We start from the raw sequence: 21,492 nt of genomic DNA on the forward strand, positions 1-21,492 counted from the left end.
TTTGACCATTTTCACGCAAATAGAACACATTCTAATGGCTTTAAAATGTGAATGTGAGAAAAAAAGGTGAGGAAGGTCATCATTCAGGATCGCCTCTCACACTCACCCCTGAAAGACTCTCGTGATTACTAAAAAGCTCTCACATTCACTACAGTCTATCTAGCAAGCAAACTGTCTAAATGGATGAGACAACTTCAACAGTATGGCCACTAATGCACACATGCGGTTAGATTGTATTTTTTCCCCACCCACCTTTACATATAAATCCTTTTCTGAACTCTTGAGAATACGTGCGTGCGCGCGTGCGTATTACCATGGTGGTTTGACCTTCCCACATACTGTAGCGTTGCTGTACAAGTAGATGAGTGAGGCAGACGGGATCAAATCCAGTTGCGCAGCAGACGGCAAAGGAGTCAGTTTGTTTTGACCTCCTTCTTCACCCACGTCGCACATACGCGTGCACACACGTGCACGCACGCGCAGCGCAGTGCAGAATTAGGAGCAAACAAATTAAAAGAGCCGGCGGCAAATAAGATGTCCGCACACCCACGCAGCAAGGTGGGTCAACGTTGGGCCTGCTTGTTCCCACAAGTCCTTGTTTCCCAAAGATCCCGGTGCTTCTTCGGCAGGAATCAACTGTCATTAACATCAGCCGTCATTAACATCAACCTTGGTAGCTTGTTGCGATATTTGATTCTGATTGTGAACATTCCTGTACACGGATTCAAACAGAGGGAATTTGAATTGGTGGGTTAGCGTTAGAGGGAATTAGTGGGAATGTGAAAAGCATGAAAAGAGGCAGTTTCACAGTTTTTACACTCCGCAAGTCCTGTCAAACATTTCTGAACAATGAGAGAGAGAGAGAGAGAGAGAGAGAGAGAGAGAGAGAGAGAGAGAGAGAGAGAGAGAGAGAGAGAGAGAGAGAGAGAGAGAGAGAGAGGACATGAAGCAGCTAAGACGATTCAGAACCGAGTCAGAATTAGCAACATTTCTGCTCGACTTAACAGTTAATCAACTTTTTGATTTTTAGTTCATATTACTTTAAAAAAAAAAAAACTTCAAAGGGGTAACATTTTGTGTTAAAGCACTCCGTTACAAGTAGGCCTAAGTCACGCTACCAACATAGCGGTTGTGGCTAACGTCAAATCGTTTACATAACTAATGCTAGCTTTGTATTGCTAGTGCTACAATTTTCTGTTCCTATTGACAATTCTGAGTTTACGTCTCAAATCAAAATGGCGGTATATGGTGCGTTCGAGGAGGGTTTGAAGTCGGATTTATCCCGCTCGAAGTGTCCCAGTCCCGCCCTCAAAGCGTTTGAGGCAAATGTAAACAACAAAGATTTCTGTTTCCGATAAATTCTTTGCTGTTCTGGTTAACACGGTCATTAAAAATCACGTTGTGTCACATGAACATATGTCTTGTATTTACATTTGCCTCAAACGCTTTGAGGTCGGAACTGACACAATCCGAGTGGGATGAATCCGATTTCCCGCTCTCCTCAAATGCAGCATTTTTAATCAGGGAAAGGACGGGCATTGAAAAGCATTGTACTTTGGATCATTGTAATCTGATTTGTGATGATTATTTGGATTTGAAAATGTGATAAAATATTTGACTACTATAAGAATATGCCTAGTTTGTATGCCAGTCAGAGGCAAAAGCAATAGAACACGCCATGGAAATGAAGCGTTGCATTGTCGAAATATCAGAAACGACTGGACGTTAGTGAGGGCTGACGGTGGGGATGGGATTAGTCAAGTGAGGTACATCTTTAATTTTGCTAGCAGTTTTAACACTGAACTCCCCCTTTAACTCATTCACTGCCATTGCCTTTGATGTCAAAAATTCATTTGAACTATTTCTATTAGTTTAACATTTTTTTTCAACTTTTGCTTGCAAAAGTATGAAAACCTAGAATTATTTTATTGTACATTCAGAACAGATATAAAATTTGTGATGAATCGTTAGTTAACTAGTGAAGTCATGTGATTAATTACAATTAAATGTTTTAATCGCCTGACGCCCCTAATTGAAAAAAATATATATTAAAAATGAGGGGCGTCAGACGATTAAAAATTGTAATCAAAATTAATCGCGTGACTTTAATAGTTGACTCACGATTAATCACAAATTTTATATTTGTTATAAATGAGCAATAAAAATTTTTTTTTTAGGTTTTCATGAAAAATGAAAAAAAAAGTTAAACTAATAGAAACAGTTCACATGAAATGTTGACGTCTATAGTCGTCAATGGCAGTGAATGAGTTAAGATTTTAACCTTGGTTGACTTTCCCTCTCTATTTCTGTCTCTTTTTTTTTTTTACATTGCGTTGTCGATACTTGGTTCTGAGGTGAACATTCCACTGAACTGTTTTAGAAGGAAGTTGAATTTGCAAAGCGTGGAAGTCGGCAGCTTCCAAGGTTTTCACACTCCTGAAGTCCTGTCAATCATTTTCAGGCGTAGGTGTGACTTTTAATTTATGTGTGTCTGTTGGCGTCCGCCCTCCCACCTGCTGATAGTGCATGTGCCTCATTTGGCAGGCGGCCTCGTCATATCTCACTTTTCGTTTGTGCGGCAGCTCGCCGCTCCCTCTTCCTTTGCCTTTTTTCTTCTTCTTCTTCTTCTTCTTCTTCTTCTTCCTCTGCCTGCCCCCCCGGAGCAGAAAGCCGTTTCAATGACACGCCCACGCCCAGGCCTGTCAGCCCCTCGCCCTGTCAGAGCACCCACGCCGCTCCCCTTCTCCGCTCCCAGACAGCCCACATCCTCAGCGCTCCAGCAGCTCTTTTAATCCAACTTCCCCGGTTGGAGGGGAGGGTAGTGGGGTATGGAAGAGGGGGGAAAGGAGAAAGGAGAAGGGGGGGATAACCAAGAGGCACAAATGTCCCTCCTCATTTGGTGGCTCCTCAAGTTTGTCGACGGGCGTGAACGCCGCTGGGAAAAATGCAAAAAAAATCTAGTCTTAAAGTAGCAGCTTTTTTTATTTTTATTAAGCACATTGTGTATGTGTGTGTGTGCACCGTGTGTGTGTGTGTGAGGCTCCTACTTTGTGTCTATTGAGTGTGGGATGTATGAGCGGCTTATGTCTGACTGAACACGTGTGTACTTGTGTGGGCGGCAAGTGTGTGCATATGTAGATGTGTGTGCGTGTATTTGAGGACACTGACTGTGTGTGCGGGCATTTTGGGCTAAGGATGTGTGTGGGCGTAGCATGTGCGGGCGGGAGGGGTGTGGGGGGTTATATGACATACAGACAGAGACAGCAGTATGTGTGCGTGTGTGTGCCTGTGACTTTCAATAGGCGTCTGCAGTGTGAAAATCCGCCTTGACTCAAAGTGGAAAGTGCAAATGACCATGGTGAACATGCATAGCAGCCTGGAGATGGAGATGCGTCACACCCGGAGACGACGCAACCAGGGCAGCCAACCTAGGAAATTGCCTCGGGCCCATGAACTGAAGGCCTGGTTGACACTTACGAGGATAATCAAAGCCACAACAGTTGTAGTCCAAACAAAAGGCTCAAGTAGGTTGCATTAGGCTCAAGGTGGAAGGTCGAAAAACAAATAAAACAGTCCGTTTCATTTCAAATTAAATTCCCTTCACCAAAACTAATGACAAATCAAACATAAACGGGTGAAAAACACTGAAAATAAGGGGAGGACTCACCATTAACTCATTCACTGCCATTGACGGCTATAAACGTCAAAAATTCATTTAAACTATTTCTATTAGTTTAACATTTTTTCCACTTTTGTTAACAAGAGTATGAAAACCTAGACATTTTTTTGTAAATAATCTTTTTTGTTTTTTAAAGAAAAGATTATAAAAAATTAGAGGCGTCAGGCAATTACAATTTGTAATTGTAATTAATCGCATGACTTCAATAACTCCCGATTAATCACAAATGTTATATCTGTTCTAAATGTACAATCATTTTCTTCTAAGTTTTCATACTCTTGTTAACAAAAGTAAAAACAAATGTTAAACTAATAGAAATAGTTCAACTGAATTTTTGACGTCTATAGCCGTCAATGGCAGTGAACGAGTTAAGCAAAACACAAGCAATTGCTTGGTCCGCTGAGATTTCCAGAAGTCCCTAAATGCCTCATAAATATTGATTAACTTATTCACTGCCAGATCATTTGGGCTAATTTGTTCAGATCCACAGAATAGATTGTCTCTGCCCCCCAATTAGCAGTGGAATATGGATTATTTCACCCCCCCCGAATTTTTTTTTTCCTATACTGCATATATACTAATTTTACCCAAAAATGCGGAAAAACTAACTTATTAATATCTTTATAAAGTGTACCTCATTCACTCCACAAACTGTAACATTTTCTACTTCCTAATACAGTATTGTGTGTTCATAAAATACATAACGAGTACTGTAAACAAGACCCACCGCCACATAATTTTGTGTGACCTGCAAAAGCAAATCATGTGCGTCAACTTCCATGACTGTCAACATCCAACATCTGTACTGACATTTCAAAATGTCATGCATGAATATTAAGTTTCAACATTTTTAAACACTTTTTACAATAACTGAACAAATTAATATACTTTTGATTTCAAAACTAGTAATTCATCATTTTGCTAAACATTTATTTGGTTTTCACCATCATAACAGTAGCTGTAACTTTAAAGTGGCTCGTGAAAAATTAATAATAATAACCCCCCGAGTGTGTTAGAACAGTTCCAACATGTTGCCATTTTGTTGCCTCATAAAGTTAGTCATTATTATACAGTAAATAGTTTTGGGGCATTGGAAATCTAGAAAAGCTCTACGTAAAACGACTGTATAAACCTAATGTTATTATTATTATTATTAATTTAATTAAAAATCAATTTAAAAATAAATAAATAAAAATAAATAAATAATAATAATAAAAAATAGTAACAAATAGTAATTGTACTAGTTGTCAGGGGAGTCAAATCCAAGATTGCTACTCTGTATAAATCACATCTGTTATCAGACTAAACTGAGGAAGACAACAGAGCGCTACCGTTGAAACAACTGGGGAGAAAAAAAAACGGGCATAATTTACATGATTATTGCTGTGAACTTTTTGATGTGCAGCCAGCAGGCAGCAACAACAACAGCAGCAGCCATCCTGAGATTAGAGCCGCCGCCTCCCCCCACGCACACGCCCACCTCGCCAGCGCAAGTCCCTGACTCAATTAGAAACAAACCTCTGCAACTTCCTGGCACACAAGTACCCACACGCGGCTCCGCCCACCTCACACACCAGCACAATGAGTGCACAGTCGGTGACATTCTTGCAAAGAGGAGCCCGTCCACACGCAAACACCTTTAATTACAGATCACATCTCAAGTGGAGGCGGGGGCATGCACTGCACCTTGGCATGGTGCGCGCACACGCAGACAAACACTGTGTGAGCAATGTTTCACAACAATGCTTCTGTTGGAGCTTTTAGTTCAGTTCAACCGTGTACAGCCAGAGGTGGCACAATAGCTCACGCTGTACTTAGGTAGAAGTACAGACATGTGTTTATATAAATAAATAAATAATAATAAAAGACCGGTAAAAGTAGAAGCACTGTATTTTTTAAAAATCAGAAAATAGCACTATAATATTGCGCTTTGTAAAAATATACGGAAATTACATAATTAAATCAAATATAAAGAAATTAAGCAGTTTGTGTCACAAATTTTTGGTTTCAACTTAATGGACATTGTACTGCTGCTTATGGTGCACGGACCTTGGCCACCTAGGAGCAGTGCAATACAGACATGGATACACATGGGGGACAGCCAATAATCGTAATGACCATGTTGGGTCTTAGGGCCATTGTGTTGTTATGATGCTGATGTTGTCAGTTGCTATGTAGGTGCTATGGTTCTGTAATAGTCACTCTTAGGTGTTTAGGTTCTTTATTTGTAACTCTTATTTTTGTCATATACGCCTTTATTCTGTCGTGTAGACTTGTGCATGTGTTCAATTCGATTCAAATTACCTTGGAATTGAACACAGACACTGTTCAAATATCCAACGGCCAAATTTCCGCTTGTTGTGTAATGTAAGGCTTGTATTTAAAATTTTTGAGAAAGCCAAAGGCTCTTTTTTTTGGGAGAATTCGGCATTAAAAAACATACAACTTGTTTGCATACAACTATGGTATTGGGTTCATGCTATTGGGGGGTGGTCACTTTACAAAGCACGTTGTTATGAGCTAGCTCGCGTTGCCTCTCCGTTAATCATGCTACCAAAGCGACGTTTCATATAGCGTTGTTATCGTTGTGCACTGACAAACAAAAACTGTAGCTAACTGAAAAATTGGTTGACAAAAAAGAAGTAATTACCCTGCTTTGACAAAGTAAAGTGCCGATATCTGTTTTAAACTGTAGGGAGAGAAAGTAGAAAACCATCAGAAATGTAAATACTCAAATACAGTGCAATTGTATGTTCTTAAGTCTCTTAAGCTTGATTTGAATGTCAGCGCTCTCACTGTGCTGAGCCAGCAGGCTGTGGGGGCTTGAGGGGGCCCGGAGAGACAAACACTACGCCATGCGGGCCCCAACTGGCCCGCCGGGCTAACGGGCTGCCCACGGAGAGCCTGGTGGGGTGGGCGTCGTCTGTGGAGTGATTGATCCAGCCCGGACAAAAAGGGTCCCTGTTGTGGCTGAGGAGGATGTGGACCAAAGTTGTTTTGTTTACTGCAAAACTCAAAAAAAAAAAAAAAAATTTTTTAAATTGGTGTTAATTTTTTCATGCACCTTCATTTGAAATAGTGGTTGTCGTTACTAGGCCCATGCTACCACACTACAGTACAGCGTGCGGTTAGCTAGTTAGCTACAGTATGCCTACACCTCAAAAACTTTCGATATCATTATTTGAATTCCCAAGTGAGACTTTGACACTGCGGACGAGCTTGCCAACCATCCACCAGCCGAAAAAAAGCCCTGGAACCCTGTTAGCTTGTGAGCTAGCTAGTGGCCACCACCGCTTGTTTCGTCGGAGAAAGGCCATGTTGCCACGTGACGTGCTATAGGCATTAAAAAGTTACTTGAGTATTTTCCATTTTTTAACAGACTTTGGCTGGTTTCACCGATTAGGCGGAAAAGCCCAGCTTTTGAAAACAGAGAGATGCTTACTTTATTTTTTACTTTACAGACGTTAAGATAATTGTTTCATGTAGTCAGCTACAAGAACAAATTGTGACAATGCGTCGTCTCTTGTGCCAGCCTCTGGCAATCAAACTTTTTCAAACCTGAAAAAACACATACAAGCAAGGTGTTTTAATAAGCTTTTTTGTTTGTTTGTTTGTTTTCTTGTTATTCAGTTCAGATTGCAACTTTTGAGGAACATGTTTTCATAGCATAAACACCCATGAGCTAATGCAAGGTAGCTCTTAACATAAAAAAATAATAAACAATTGTTATCAGAAACTGTATTATTTTCCCTCAGAGGATGAATAAAGTATCATGTGTAAGGCTCTCACATGTCCAAAAAAAAAAAAAAAATGCTGTGTACACGTCTCTTGAAATCTACTTTGAATGTTGAAAGATGCAATAATAATAATAATAATAATAATAATTCAAGTTAAAAATTCTGGCCCCAAGCCACCAAGCTTTTCAGCTGGTCGATGAAAATGTTGATTTTCTTTCTTCTTGTGATCGTGTTTCATGCATGTAACTTCCAAATGTGATTATGTTAACGCTTGTAATGTGCTTAAGATTTAAGATGATACACAACATGTTGATACATATCAAAGCACCACTAATCATCCATAGGGTTTGTAAACCCTCGCAAAGAACCCCTGTGGAATCCTGTGATTCAAAATCATTGAATTGAATCGATTAGTATCTGAAGATGAAATTTAGGATTCAAATGTGCTTGCCCAGGTACGTTCTCACTTAACTGGGACTCTACGACGGCAATAAAGGGAAATGTCAACAATACAAGTGGTCACAAATGTCGACCTTGTAGCCAGAAACGCTGCAACAGGGCTGGTTTAGCAACAGGGCTGGTTTAGCCCAGGGCCCCGAGCTGAGGAGGACCTCGAGAGACGGTTGACATTGGCCCGTATCACTGACAAAACAAGGGCATCGCTTCAGACAACGACAATGCTTTGGAAATTCCCCGCTTACTTGCTGTTGCCGTCTAGTAGAGGGCCTGAGAGACACGCCTGATATTAGGCCACATTAAAGACACGACTGGAAACTCCCTTTGACACAGCAAGGACTTGGGAATCTATATTGCATGGGCCATGGAGGTTTATTCTGCTGCAGAGGCATCCTTGAATCCTGGTTGTGAGGAAACTTGAGTCCTAGGGGGGCTACACACACATCACACCAACAAATTATTTTTTTTTTCTTTTTTTTTTTACAATAGTCTACTTTTTGAGGAAGCTTAATACTGCCCTCCCACACACGCCAATCATTTGTAGGCGCATCACGACCTCAATAACCCTCCACACGCAAGCCACTGAGGTCTTGAAAACAGCGATTCTTTCAACGCGCTACTGCCACCAAGTGGTCATTGACAGAAGTTCAAAAACATTCCGCAGGGAAGGAAATATTTTTATGTCAGTGCAAGATCAAGATCAGACAGTTGAAATAGGCCTTCAGCAATACATGTACAGTATTGGGAATTCTTTGGCATTTCATCTTAAATGGTCACTTTCAGTGAACTGAGAGTTTGACGGCATGATTAGTTCCCAAACTGCTGTCATCGCGTCTCTAATCGATGCGATGACAGGATGAATTTAAATACTGTTTTGAATATTACAGTGCTTCGCTGGGAATGTGGAAGATAAGGCGCGTAAAACTGACTTTTGCCAAGCAAACATCAATGTTGATGTAAAAACTGGTTTCATTTCACATACCAGCTCAGCAAAGCCCTAAAATAGACAACTCTTAATTTACGTTTAAATTAAATCACCATCAGATGGTAGAACTTACGAAAGAGGCACTTTTTCAACAGGGGAATGTTTACAGTCTCAATGTGACAGGAAGTTCAACTACTCGAATTTGAAGTTCTTCTTTTCATCCGGCGTCTGCTGCTCTTTGTTACAGTCTGTCGGAGACGCGGGGGCGGGGCTCGGCCCGGCCGTGGGTTCGACGCCGCCATCACCAGCAATTCTGTGCGTCGCATCCCCCGCTCTGTCGTTAGGAACCTGGCAAGACGAGAAACAGCTGACGCACGTTGTCCATGTTTGTGCTTACACATTTACGCGAGTGTCATGCAAGGAAGAGCGGTGGCGACGTGCAGAAAGATATCACACACCGTCAAGTGGCATGCATGCGTGACTATGAGAGGACGTCAGGGATATCATGCAGGTTTTCTTCTCACACATATGGCTGAAACATTGTAACAACACACTACTAAAACACTCTCATGCACACCACTGGAACAATCCCATACAAGCGACTCAAATGCTCTCATTCACACAACACTCATAAACATGACTGAAACAATTTCACACAGCTGAAAGACTCTCATACACAACTGAATCACTCTCATTCACAATACTATAGCACTCTCACACTATTGAAAATATTTTTACTCAAGACTATACTGAAATGCGCTCTCCTTCTCCTTCACAAAATGATCTTTTACACTTTTATAATGCGATCAAACAGATTTGTTTTGGTCACTCACACAGCTGAAAAACTCTCATTCGCATGACTAAAATGCTCTAACACTACTGAAACACAAAAAAAAACTTTCATAAAGACTACGGAAACACTCACACAGGATTTTTGTTTTGCTTGCACACTGAAACAGTCTCATATACTACTGAAATGCTCTCATACGCCTTACTGAAATGATATATTTCAGTACATCATATGAGCAGATTATATATGTGTGAGAGGATTAGAGTAGTGTGAGAGATCGTTTTAGAATTGTGTCAGAGGAGAAAAATAATTCTATCGTGTGTGTGTGTAAGCATTTCAGTAGTGTGTATGAAAGTGCTACATGTGTCTGAGAGCATTCCAGGAGTATGTGTGAGAGGTAGTCCAGAAATACGCCCCTGAAGGCCTCTCATACAACACAGCCTAATAGTGCACACACGCACAAGTACAAATGGGATAGCAGATGTCTCACCTCTCTGCAGCGAAAGGGGCCACCAGTAAGAAGAGAAAGCATCAAGTCAGAAAAATTGATAAGTATAAATGCGTTTAAAAAATAAAAAACATTTTTAGCCTTCTTCTCTACTACCGTACTTTTAAAAACTTAATTGTCAATGTGAGATAAATGTCTTCAAAAGGGCACAGACTGACTGTAATTTACATTTCAACAGAGATGAGTTGAATCAAAAATGGATGTGGCGTAAATTCAGATCCTGTAGGTGTGACCCAAGCCCGTTTTTTTGCTCTCAGGTAACTAAGCAGTCTGACTCACTCCAATGGAAGTCAAATAAAAAAGGATCGTAAATAGTTGCAGTTGGCGGGTTTGTTTTATTTGACTGATGAGCAAAAAAAAAGTTTAAAAATTGCAGCGCTAATGGCATGCCTCCACGCGAAAAATAAGGATCGGCAATGCACACAATTAGTCACAGAGTGACGGGCCAATTAATTGATTTTTCTGTTGCTTGCTCTTTTGACGCTGCAAAGGATAGAGTGAAGTACGTTAGCTCTAAGTCTAGCCACTATGTTTTGCAATATTACTCGCATATAGCCAAACCATTTGCTAGGGATGTATATTATATGAGTACAGTGGTACCTTGGAGTTTGAACATAATTAATTCCTGCGAAGTGTTCAAAGTCCGAATTGTTCAACCTCCGAAACATTTTATCCCATAGGAAATAATGTAAATGCAATTAATCCGTTTCCAAGCTCCAAAAACAGAAAATTCCTATTTTAATTTATATTTATGTTTTTTACATTTACACCTGTGCAGTATTTAAGCAATAAAAAAAACCTTACCTTTTTTGTTGTGGTGTGATGTAATCAGTGGATGATAAATGCTATGTTAATGCTTGCTTTAGTTCACTGTTGAGTTTGTGTATTTTACTTTGGGCATATTGTTAGACTACTAAGCGGTCCTTGCGTGCATTGTTTAACGTCAGGCACATTATTGAACAGCTGGGGGGGGGGGTGTCCTCGTGCCAGTATTTACAGAAGTAGTCACGGTAGTTGCAACGGCGCGATAACCTCTACCTAATTCCACTGTGGTTCGTAGCACTGTTATGTTTTTGTTTGGTGCCACTGGCACTGTTGTCTTTCGTTGGGCCCATGGCGAAGAAAATTGTCGTAAAAAAATCAAAATGCACATTCGGGAGTATTCACAATCTGACTGGAAATAAGCAGTGCATCGTCTCAACTACCGCAACGTGAGCACAAGGTACGTTCGGCTTAGCTTCATTTGCTTGGGCGTTCCAACTCCGAGGCATTTTTTACTCCGATTTTTTGGGTTGGAGTCGGTTTTGTACGAGTTCCGAGACGTTCAAACTCCGAGGTTCCACTGTAATTTTATAAATACCAGTGAGAAAATATACTCTACAAACCCAATATTTAGGGTTTGGTCACCAGTTTTTAACGTTTCCAAACCCTCATAGTGGCTAGCTACTGTGGCTTACCCTTTTCTCTGTACAACACAATCAATTCCGTTTATCCTCCTCACCCACATCTTGTGCTAGATTATGATGATTATTATTTGAGTATATCTGGTGGCACATCCCCAAACGCAATGAGTATTTGTCACGTTTTGCAGTTCAGGTCAGCGATAGTCACTCTCGTTCTGCCACCCGGAAGTACCTGCGCGCCTGTTGTTTACAAACATTATGAAACGGCCTATTAAACCAATTAATAAGGTGAAACATTTTTTACAACCAGACACAGAAATGAACGGATTTGTTTTGTGTAAAATGACACGGCTCACCTGTAGGGCCTGCGTCTCACGTGGCAGCTGTCCACTCTTGGCCAAGCTCACCATTTCTTTGATCTGAGCAATCGCAAAGGCGATGGTGACCCAGGGGGCACCCGAGAGCACCCAGGCCGGCCGGGCTATGTCCTCTTGCTCTTCTTGATACTTGGTCTTCTTTACGGGAAGAGGGGCGACCTGGTGGTTGAGGATGGTACTCCCACTGAGGCGTTGGGTCTCTACCAGGTCAATGGTGGCAATGGGAACAGGGCTGGAGGGGACCGGAACGTTCTCTGCCAACATTTTGTCTTCTAGTATAACAAAAGACAAAGAAGAATTTTTTAAAATTTGAATAGGGTGGAGTGGTTAGCACGTCTGTCTCTTCTGAGATCGGGTGTGTGAATCTCATCGGGTTATGACGACTGAGTTACGTTCCTGAGTTTGTGTCATAGTTAATCGCTAATGCATTAGTAATCAGAATTACAGTAATTCTATCCATCCAATTTTTTTTATTTTTATAAAAGTGTGTCCTCATGTAGGTCATGACTGAGCTGGAGCTTTCCCAGCTGACTTTCAGAGTCAGGTTACACCTTAGACTGGTCACCAGACAATTGTGGACAAATAGACAACCATTCACACGAGGACAATTTGGAGTATTCAACATAACACATGCATGATGATGATGATAATGCTTTATTACAGACGCAAAATCCAACCACAAACAAACCAACTCCACAATAAAAAAAGAAAAAAAAAAGAAGTAAAAATACACAAATACCAAAACACACTAGGAAGCATCATATTAAAAGACAACAATACCAATGTTTCCAGAACGGGGACTGGTATCGTGTAGCACTTAAACTGATGTTAACCCTTTCAGTTACAAACATTTCACTCGCGCTAGTCCATCCAGGCCTATATAGTAGGGGTGGGAATCTTTGAATGTCTCACGATTCGATTCCGATTTTTGGGTCTGCGATTCGATTCGATTCCGAATCGATTTTCTATTAAGAGCGATTTTTTTATTCAAAATGATTTGATTGACAATGATTTATGCTTCAATCTATAGATGCGCAAGGAATTGTAATGACCTACTCCAGTCTGACTCACTTATGCTAATTAGCGCGCTACTCGCGGCACTTTTATCACTCAAAAGAACGGCACCACACTGCAAAAAACAAAAAACTTTTATTGGAATAACTTGATCGTGACCTTTTCCTTCTACTCTCTAATGTGGCTACAACTTAACAGTGTATGGAAACACACTGCCCCTCAGTGGCCAAACAGGGTACAACATGAACAGCACAGCAAATAAAGGCACACACAGACAAAGGCAAAGCAGTACAAAATAATTTAAATCAAATAAAATTTGGAACATTTCAAATCGATTCTGAATCTACTAAATGGGAATCGCGATTCTTATAAGAATCGATTTTTTGGCACACCCCTACTATTTAGTAATACTCTCATCATTATATGCTATCTTGATTTTTTGCAAACTCGTTCGGCTATAATTTAACCACAGGTGTGCCGTATGCAGAGGAGTACAGTATGCTCTGAACAGCGATAGCTTCACCTCCTTAGTATATGCATTAAACTTACGTCCAAGCATATTTGCCTGCGTATATAAGGCTCGGCGCTGTCTACAGATATCTGAATTTGCATGAATTTGGAAGCCATGGAAGACACACACACACACACACCCACACGCACACACAAGCACAGGGAGAACATGCAAATTCCTCACAGGAAGGCCAGAAACCGGTTTTGAACCCAACCTCAGAATATTTAGGTGGATGTGCTAACCCCACATCCACCATTAAGAGCTGGGTTTAAAAAAATAAAATAATCAATATTGAATCAATTTTCTTTTTCAAGACTGATATCTATTCATAAAACCAAGATTTGATTATCTTAATATCTCTTTTTCCCATAAATCCATACGAAAATAGAATTTAAAAAGGGACCATTTTTTTGTATCTTACTGTTTTGTTGAAATTATTCACATTAATTTAAAAATGTTCTTACATTTAAGAAAGACCTGACTTATCGCAATTTAAGACAATTCAGAATCTTTTTAATTTATATTTACAATTATTGCTTTTGAATTATGAAAATATTTTCATTTCATCCATGCTGATGTCAATGTTTAACACTTAAGTGATTATAACACATATTACTTTCATTAACAAACAAAATCATTTATCAATTACTGCCTATGCAAAGTTGAATTTGGAATTTAATGTTTGTGGAGTTTTTATCATGTCCTTGATATTTAAGAAGTATTGATGGTCCATAATTAACCAATATCGGAATGAAGTGAATCGAATCGCAAAAAAAGAAAAAAGAAATCGAAATCGAATTGATCTGAACTCTTGTGAATTTATTTGAAATCAAATCGATGGAGGAAGTTAGAATTGATACCAAGCCCTACCGTTAAGACTGACCAGAAATATAAAATCAATGAAATGAAAAATACCAAGCATGATGCCACCAGAAAATGTCTTCGTATTGATCGCATGCCACTTCCATTCTAAATGTTGGTATGTTAGGACCTTCATAAACTAGGAAAGTCTCTTTCAGTATTTACATCATGTGCATGCCCCACTGATAACTTGAGAGTTTGGAAAGCAGGGAGTTACTCACCGTTTCCCTCCCTTTTGCCTGTCAGACACTGGATGAGGACGAAGATGAGGAGTATGATCAGAGAAGCCATGCCAATCCCCCGGAATGACGTTGCAGCGCCTGCAAAAATTCAACCAGCGAATCAGTGTGCAGCCGTTTTGCTTCATCATGCTTCATACAAGACAACATGGTATGTGAAAAGCTGGTCAAGGACTTTAAACAATGTGGTTTGCCGCAACACTCTTGTGACCTTGTGACTCGGGTCGAAAAATGACAGGAATTTTTAAAGTTGGAAACTTTTCATGGGAATTAATGGGAATGAAATTGAGTGAACCAGGAATTTACGAAATTGAAGGTTGGCTCTTAACAGGGAATTTAAATACATTTAGTGAAAATACATTTTAACATAATTCATGGATTTCATCCTAGTGTAGTGATACCTTAACTTACAAGTGCCCCAATTTACTGGTTTTTCCAGTAATGAGCAATCGCCCAGTACATTTTTTGCCTCGAGTATGGAGGAAAAATTTGAGGAATGAACTTGCGTGAGATAGGATACTGCTCAAGTCAAATGAAATCAAAACACTGAAAATTGTGTATACTATGATGCTCTCTCATGTGGGCAAGGAGAGACATTGATGTCTTTTTATGACAAAACAAAAGTCTTACATGTATAGTAGTTATAATACCTTTCCAATAATTACACTTAATTCCCAAGTTTAATTTACTGGACATTTCCCCCTCCTTTGATCTTCCTTGTTACCAGATAACGTTGAATTTAGAAGCTGCTGACCATTGCAAAACACTATTTCACCACATCACTTTTATTTTAATGTTTTTGTGCTGATAAACTGGTAATGATGTATAAATGACAGATATTTGTCTTTTGTTTATAATTTCACCCCCCCCCCCCCCCCCCCCTCCACACACACACACACACGCATTTGCTGCAAGAATAAATAAAACTACATGTATCATCACAACAAATCCTTCAACATGAGGATAATCTATGAGGGGCCATCAGGGACGTAATTTCAGATTAACATGCGCACAAATGAATCACAATTCCAAATGAATTAGGGCATCCTACCAAAATTACCAACCAGCAGTCCTCCCACCATGGCCCCGCAGCCGCGGCCCAGCCCAAGATGAAGACCCTGCAGGATGCCCTGGGCGGACGTCCTGAGATCTGGCGGGACGGCGGCGCTCAAGAAGGAAATACAAGCCGCCCAAACGGAGGCGTGTGTCACACCTGCAACACAACCACAGGTCACATGACATCCTGTAACATTGATTTGACTTCTTCGCAAGTGAGACCAAAAACGTTTGACTTTTTTTTTTTTTATCATACTTTTCAATTCAGTAGATGTCAGTGAGTATTTCATGTTTTATGTGACCAATACACTTTATGTTTGTATAAAAGAGTGAGTTATGCAGTCCCACAAGAACAAGTATTTTAAGAAACTAAGCTTGTCAGGATCTTTTACAAGTCGTCAGTGTGAATAATTATCTTCTAAATTTGACACCACTTTCATTATGGCCAAAGTTGTAACTATGAAACCACATGCAGGAAGAATTGCCTCATTATATCACTAATTGCACAACAAATTGATGGATAACTACTTTCAAAATCTCAAATCTGTTGCTTAATTTATTTTATAAAAGGAAACAAAAAAATACTTGAAAATTTGAAGTGTTATGAACTCATTCGTTGCCATAAATTCATTACAAAAAAAAAGAGATTATTAAAAATTAGGGGCAAGAGACGATTAAATGTTTTTAATTGTAATGAATCACATGACTTCACTAGTTAACTCATGATTAATCACAAATTCTATATGTTCTAAATGTACAATAAAAAAATTCTAGGTTTTCATACTCTTGTTAACAAAAGTTGAATTTTTTTTACATTTTTTTACGTTTATAGTTGTCAACGGCTGTGAATGAATAAAAAAAAAAGAAAGAAAATATTATTAAAAATTCGGGGCGTTAGGCGATTAAAGTTTTTAATCGCATGACTTCAACTAGTTAACTCGCGATTAATCACAAATTTTATGTACAATAAAAAAAAATCTAGATTTTCAACAAAAGGGGAAAAAAATGTCAAACTAATACAAATAGTTTATGCCGTCAATGGCAGTTAAGGAGTTAAAAGTGAAGACAATTTATCAGACTTTTGGCACATATTTTAGTGACGAACCTCAAGTAGATGCACATGATTTGCTTGACAGGCCACAAAAAAAAAAAGTCGGTCATATCTGGCCCCTAAGCCTCCATTTGGACACCTGCGTCCTGAACTATTTATAAACATTACCTTGGAGGACCTCCATTGGCAGCACAGTCCAGGCATTCTGCAGGTACGAGATGTAGAGGTATCGCGCAGTGTTGCAGCCCAGGCCGATATAAAGCACCCTGAGGGCGAGAACACGTCGGCATTTAAGCATCTGGGGGACGTCTCCAATCTAAAAGCGTCAATGCTGTCCTACATGAACAAAGCAATCTTAACACGACCCACCCTTAGACCACAAATTCATGACTAGTTAGGATTATTGTGTTTGCTCAGAACACACACACAACGTGTTTGCAGACACGCACATGACAGCTCGGTGCGAGCTTTTGAAAGAGCACCACAATGTAGTCACGGTGCATAGTTATGTCTAGTCGCCCTTTAATGGCATGCAACCACGCAGAGAATACAGCCGTGTGATCTCCCTTTAATGGCATCCGCACGGAATGTGGAGGCCTGGCAGAAGGACCTCGAACACACGCTCTAAAAAGTTGCAGCTGACTGCAAATTCACCACCACATCAATGACAGGTGGATGAATGGGTGGAGTTGTACAGATGCTCAGCAAGGTGTCCTTGAGCACAGGACGGAACCCGCAGAGCACCAGGGGTCAAAAACTTGTGAAATTGACATTTCCCTGGTTTGTGGCATTAAAATCTCTATTAAAACTTCATTTGGCCCCAAATATTCGGATGAAGGACACTAAATCTCAACCCTTAATTGTCATCAACAGGGTTGTGGAATCAAAGTCCAGAAAGTAAAAGTCCTGCCACAAGTTGGCTTTAGCCACAGGCACTTCTACTCAACTGGCAGGTAAACAAGCTAAAACGTTTTTGAACGTGACACTGACAGGAGGGCTATGAGATTTATTTTCTTTTTTCTTTTTAGAACTGAGTATTCTATGTATTATCCCGTCGATTGATCAAGTAATCTGATAAATACTGATTTTGGATTATTAAAGATGATCATGCTCTCCTGTAAGGCTGCACGCTACTGGAAAAACACGCGATATAGTTGCTGAATATAGCGATAGATATTATTGCAATATTTAGCATGTACATAAAGAAATGACATTTTTATATCTAATGAAAGAATTATATTTTTTCATGTTGTAAAATAAGCAAACTCAATGTATTCTTAATCAATTGTAATTACCTCTTGGATGGCGGTGCACAATTTAGTTAAGGTCCGACTGGTCAAATTCAGATAAAAACGTTAAATTCTATATGAAACTTATTGCGTGTCTTTGCGATATGCATATTGCATGGTCCAATATCAAGATATCGATTTTTTTGTTGTTGATATATTGCACACCCCTACTTTCCTGTAGTATCTGTAACTGAGTATGTGTATGGCTTTAAAAGGCGAAGCCTGGTGAGTGACATGGGTGTCAGCAAATGAGGTTGTAGAGTGGTTGGCTATTAACTCATTCACTGCAATTGACGGCTATAAACGTCAAAAATTCATTTGAACTAATTCTATTAGTTTAACATTTTTTATGTAGTGAGTATGAGTATGAAAATGTACATTTAGAACAGATATAAAATGTGTGATTAATCGTGCGTTAATTTGTGAAGTCATGCGATTAATTACAATAAAAAATTGTAATCGCCTGACGAGATGATCATTACAAATTAGGGGCGTCAAGACGATAATTTTTTTTACTCGTAATTAATCGCATGACTAATAGTTAACTCACTACATAACAAATGTTAAACTAATAGAATTAGTTCAAATGAATTTTTTACGTTTATAGCCTTGAATTGCAGTGAATGATTTAATTGGCTAATCCATTAGCTAGTCAAGCGGTGCATGCAACTGCTGCATCATTAGACCATGTGAAAAAATTACTGTGGAACATAGAGGTAGACATTTGGCTTGGATTTGGTTTAAAAAAAAAAATCTAATTTGGAATTGATTCCATTAATTCCAAGACAGGTTCAAGATCTCACCTGACGTGTCCCACCAGCTCGATGAACTTGTGGCTGGTGAAGTAGGCGGCGAGCTCCGAGATATGACTCATGACAGAGCACACACCAAAGAGTGTGTAGGTGCCATGAAGGTCCTCCAGGTGCCAGTACAGGAAGCTGAAGACAAAACCGTAGCCAAAGCCCATAAACCAGGCCACGAATAGAACCGAGCTGTAGCGCACGCTGCACAGAAGCTTCAGAAGGTCGCTGTAGTGGAATTCCTGATCGGCAGCGGCGCTACCGCTGTTTGGATCAGAGTTGGACGGCGCCCGCGAGTCGTCCATCTGTTCTGCTCCACCCTCTGGAACCTGCTGCCGATATTTAGGACCATTTTCAAAGTAGAACTGAGTGGCAACAATGAAAGCCGCACCCATTAGCACGCCGAAGACGATGAAGGCGATCTGGTAGTTGCGCAGGCGGAAGTCGGGCAGGATGCAGCTGAGGCCGTCGGTGGCGAAGCTAACGTGCGTGTGGTCGATCCAGATGCCCACCAGCAGCATGGCGAGCCCCCAGCCCAGAGAGCCCCACATCCTCTGCAGGCCGTAGCGATCGCGGGCCTTGCCGAGGTACTGCAGAGTGACCGTGTCCACGATAGTGACGGCCGGAGCGCTGAAGAACTCGCCCACGATGATGAGAAGTAAAATGATGAGGAAGATGTTCTCCACTTGGGAGCTGTCATAGACGATATGATGCTCCTTGTGACTCGTCGTCGGGACAGGGGTGACAGTTGTGGTGGTGGTGTTGCTATCAGGGGTTGTATCATTGATGCTACGCTTGCTTCTGGGGACTACGAACTTCGTGAACCAGCGGAGGTCAATGAGGCTGCGGCGGGTGCGCTCGCTGGAGTTGCTGTCCTGTGTAAAGTTTCCAGGTGGGAGAGCGGTTGTCAGCGGGGGCGCCGTGGTCACGTCGACACCCGTCTCCACACATTTCAAGTCGGCTGGCTTCACAAAGCCAATGCCGCAGTTGAACACCAACCAGCAGAAGACCGAGAACAGCAGCACCGCCTTCCCCTTCTTGAAGCGGTCGGCCACGACGCCCCAGAATGGCGCGCTGCAAAATTCGATGAAGTAACGGATGCCCACCAGGAGGCCGCTGCGACTGGCGGACATGCCCAGCTGCTTATAGTAGACCGCAAGCAGCGGGTGCAGTGAACCGTAGGCGGCGTAGAAGAAGAAATAGAAGATTTTAGAGATGAGGAGGTGAGTGTTGATGCGGTGGAATATCCTCTCGCAGCAGTTCAAGGACGGACTGGACTGCGAGGTTACCGGCAGCTCGGCTGAGGAGTCGACGGAAAGAGGAGCAGGAACAGGAACGCTGCTCTGCTGCAATGACAGTTTGTTGAACGCCCCCTCCGGCACAGACATGTCCTGTGGATCGTCCTCATCGTCAGTCAGGATGGCAACCTTGTCATTAGCTGGCATATCTGGAGAAATATGAAATGCAAACATAAGGACCTTGAAATTCCATAACAGTTACAACTCATCACTCGGTCGTTTTTTTCCTTCGTGTTGTGAGCAAAAATTGGACTTTCGAGTAAGATTGTCAGCACCAAATGAAAAGTCCACCCTTCTCACATAAAGATTTGAGAAAATTTCCACCCATTTTCTTATAATTTAGAAACATGTCAAGCTGTGTATAATGTTAAATTAAACCCATATCATTTTGATGAACACTTGGGCCTCATACACTACTGTAGTTTAATGTTAGTCATTATTGTGGTACTTGCAGAGGCAAACTATTTTTAATCGGTAGGCCTATTGGTGTAAAAAGTTGGAGAACCTGTTCACAATCATTAACTCACTCACTAAATCACTTTTAAAATCAGCTACATATCGGTCACTGTGTAAAAATGTGTAATATGCCTTTTTTTTATCCAACTATATAAAAATCCATATATGGAGAATGAATAAATAAATAAATAAATAAAGATCTCCATAATCACTAGAGCTTTTTTGTACACTTTGTACAAACCCTTACACAGTACAGTGACTGTATTAGGAGAGTACGGAATGAGTGAATTAGTCACAACACAAGCCACTGCTGAAACATAGCATGCATAGCAGGGGACCTTTTAAAAACAGCGAGTGTCTGTCCCGCACCGCAGTTTGTATACACGTCCGTCACACGCTCCGACGCGGAAGTACTTTCTGTCTTTCACAAACCTTCTAAGAAACAGGTGTACGTCAGATCAAACTAAAACGCTTGTAGAAAATATCAAATTAAAAGCTATTTTGGAAAAACTAAATTTAACACATTATAGACACTATTGAACAACAAATACCAATATTGCGTGAACTAGGCAATTACCTGTCCAATACTAATGCAAACGGGGTGAGAAATAAATGTGAACCGCTTACCTGCTTAGGTCACCGATCCCATTCACGTCAAACTACTATTTCGCACTTTCTCTTTGAGATGCTCTCTTTCTGGTAGGACATTTTACCAACGAAATCCTATCATATGTCTGCGTTTATCGCTTTAATCCAATACAAGTCGTCGTATGGTGTTAATTTAATACGTGTATCTATTTGTCGCCGGCTCTTTTGTCTTATTCGTGTTAGCTCGTCGAACCGGAGTTCCCACCTGTCCTGGACCGACATCAGCATCAAGCCAGCAATGGTGGATAAAATGAACTTCCGTAACTTGCTTTCAAAATAAGAAACTATGTTACGTTACGTTTGTACTGTCTTTAAAAGAATGAGTAACGCTGTCCCTCACACTATTTTGAAATGTGCATGATGTATGTTTATGTATGTATTTTTCTTATATGAC

General features: G+C 40.6%; 1 protein-coding gene across 1 annotated transcript; it reads right to left on the reverse strand.

Moving 5' to 3' along the window:
- Nucleotides 1-8,528: 8,528 nt before the first annotated feature.
- On the reverse strand, nt 8,529-21,319 carry LOC147179615 (major facilitator superfamily domain-containing protein 6-A-like). The gene is made up of 7 exons (XM_086068082.1): nt 21,078-21,319; nt 18,700-20,143; nt 16,776-16,873; nt 15,552-15,713; nt 14,483-14,581; nt 11,855-12,147; nt 8,529-9,145 (listed from the first exon to the last, which is right to left on the reverse strand). The coding sequence occupies exons 2-7, from the start codon at nt 20,139-20,141 to the stop codon at nt 8,990-8,992; spliced, it is 2,250 nt and encodes a 749-aa protein (XP_085924208.1). The 5' UTR covers nt 20,142-20,143; nt 21,078-21,319; the 3' UTR covers nt 8,529-8,989.
- Nucleotides 21,320-21,492: the final 173 nt, after the last annotated feature.

Source organism: Leptonotus elevatus, chromosome 2 (assembly GCF_054856555.1).
Source record: "Leptonotus elevatus isolate MCC_2025b chromosome 2, RoL_Lele_1.0, whole genome shotgun sequence".
NCBI classification, from domain to species: domain Eukaryota; kingdom Metazoa; phylum Chordata; class Actinopteri; order Syngnathiformes; family Syngnathidae; genus Leptonotus; species Leptonotus elevatus.

Bases quoted from the DNA above. Each gene is read 5' to 3' on its own strand.
- LOC147179615 (XM_086068082.1), bottom strand. From the start codon at position 20,141: ATGCCAGCTAATGACAAGGTTGCCATCCTGACTGACGATGAGGACGAT. The intron at 12,148-14,482 runs GTGAGTAACTCC...TTGTTATACTAG, and splicing joins AGGCAAAAGGGAGGGAAACG to AAGACAAAATGTTGGCAGAG. The intron at 9,146-11,854 runs GTGAGCCGTGTC...TCGTCTTGCCAG, and splicing joins GTGAGACGCAGGCCCTACAG to GTTCCTAACGACAGAGCGGG.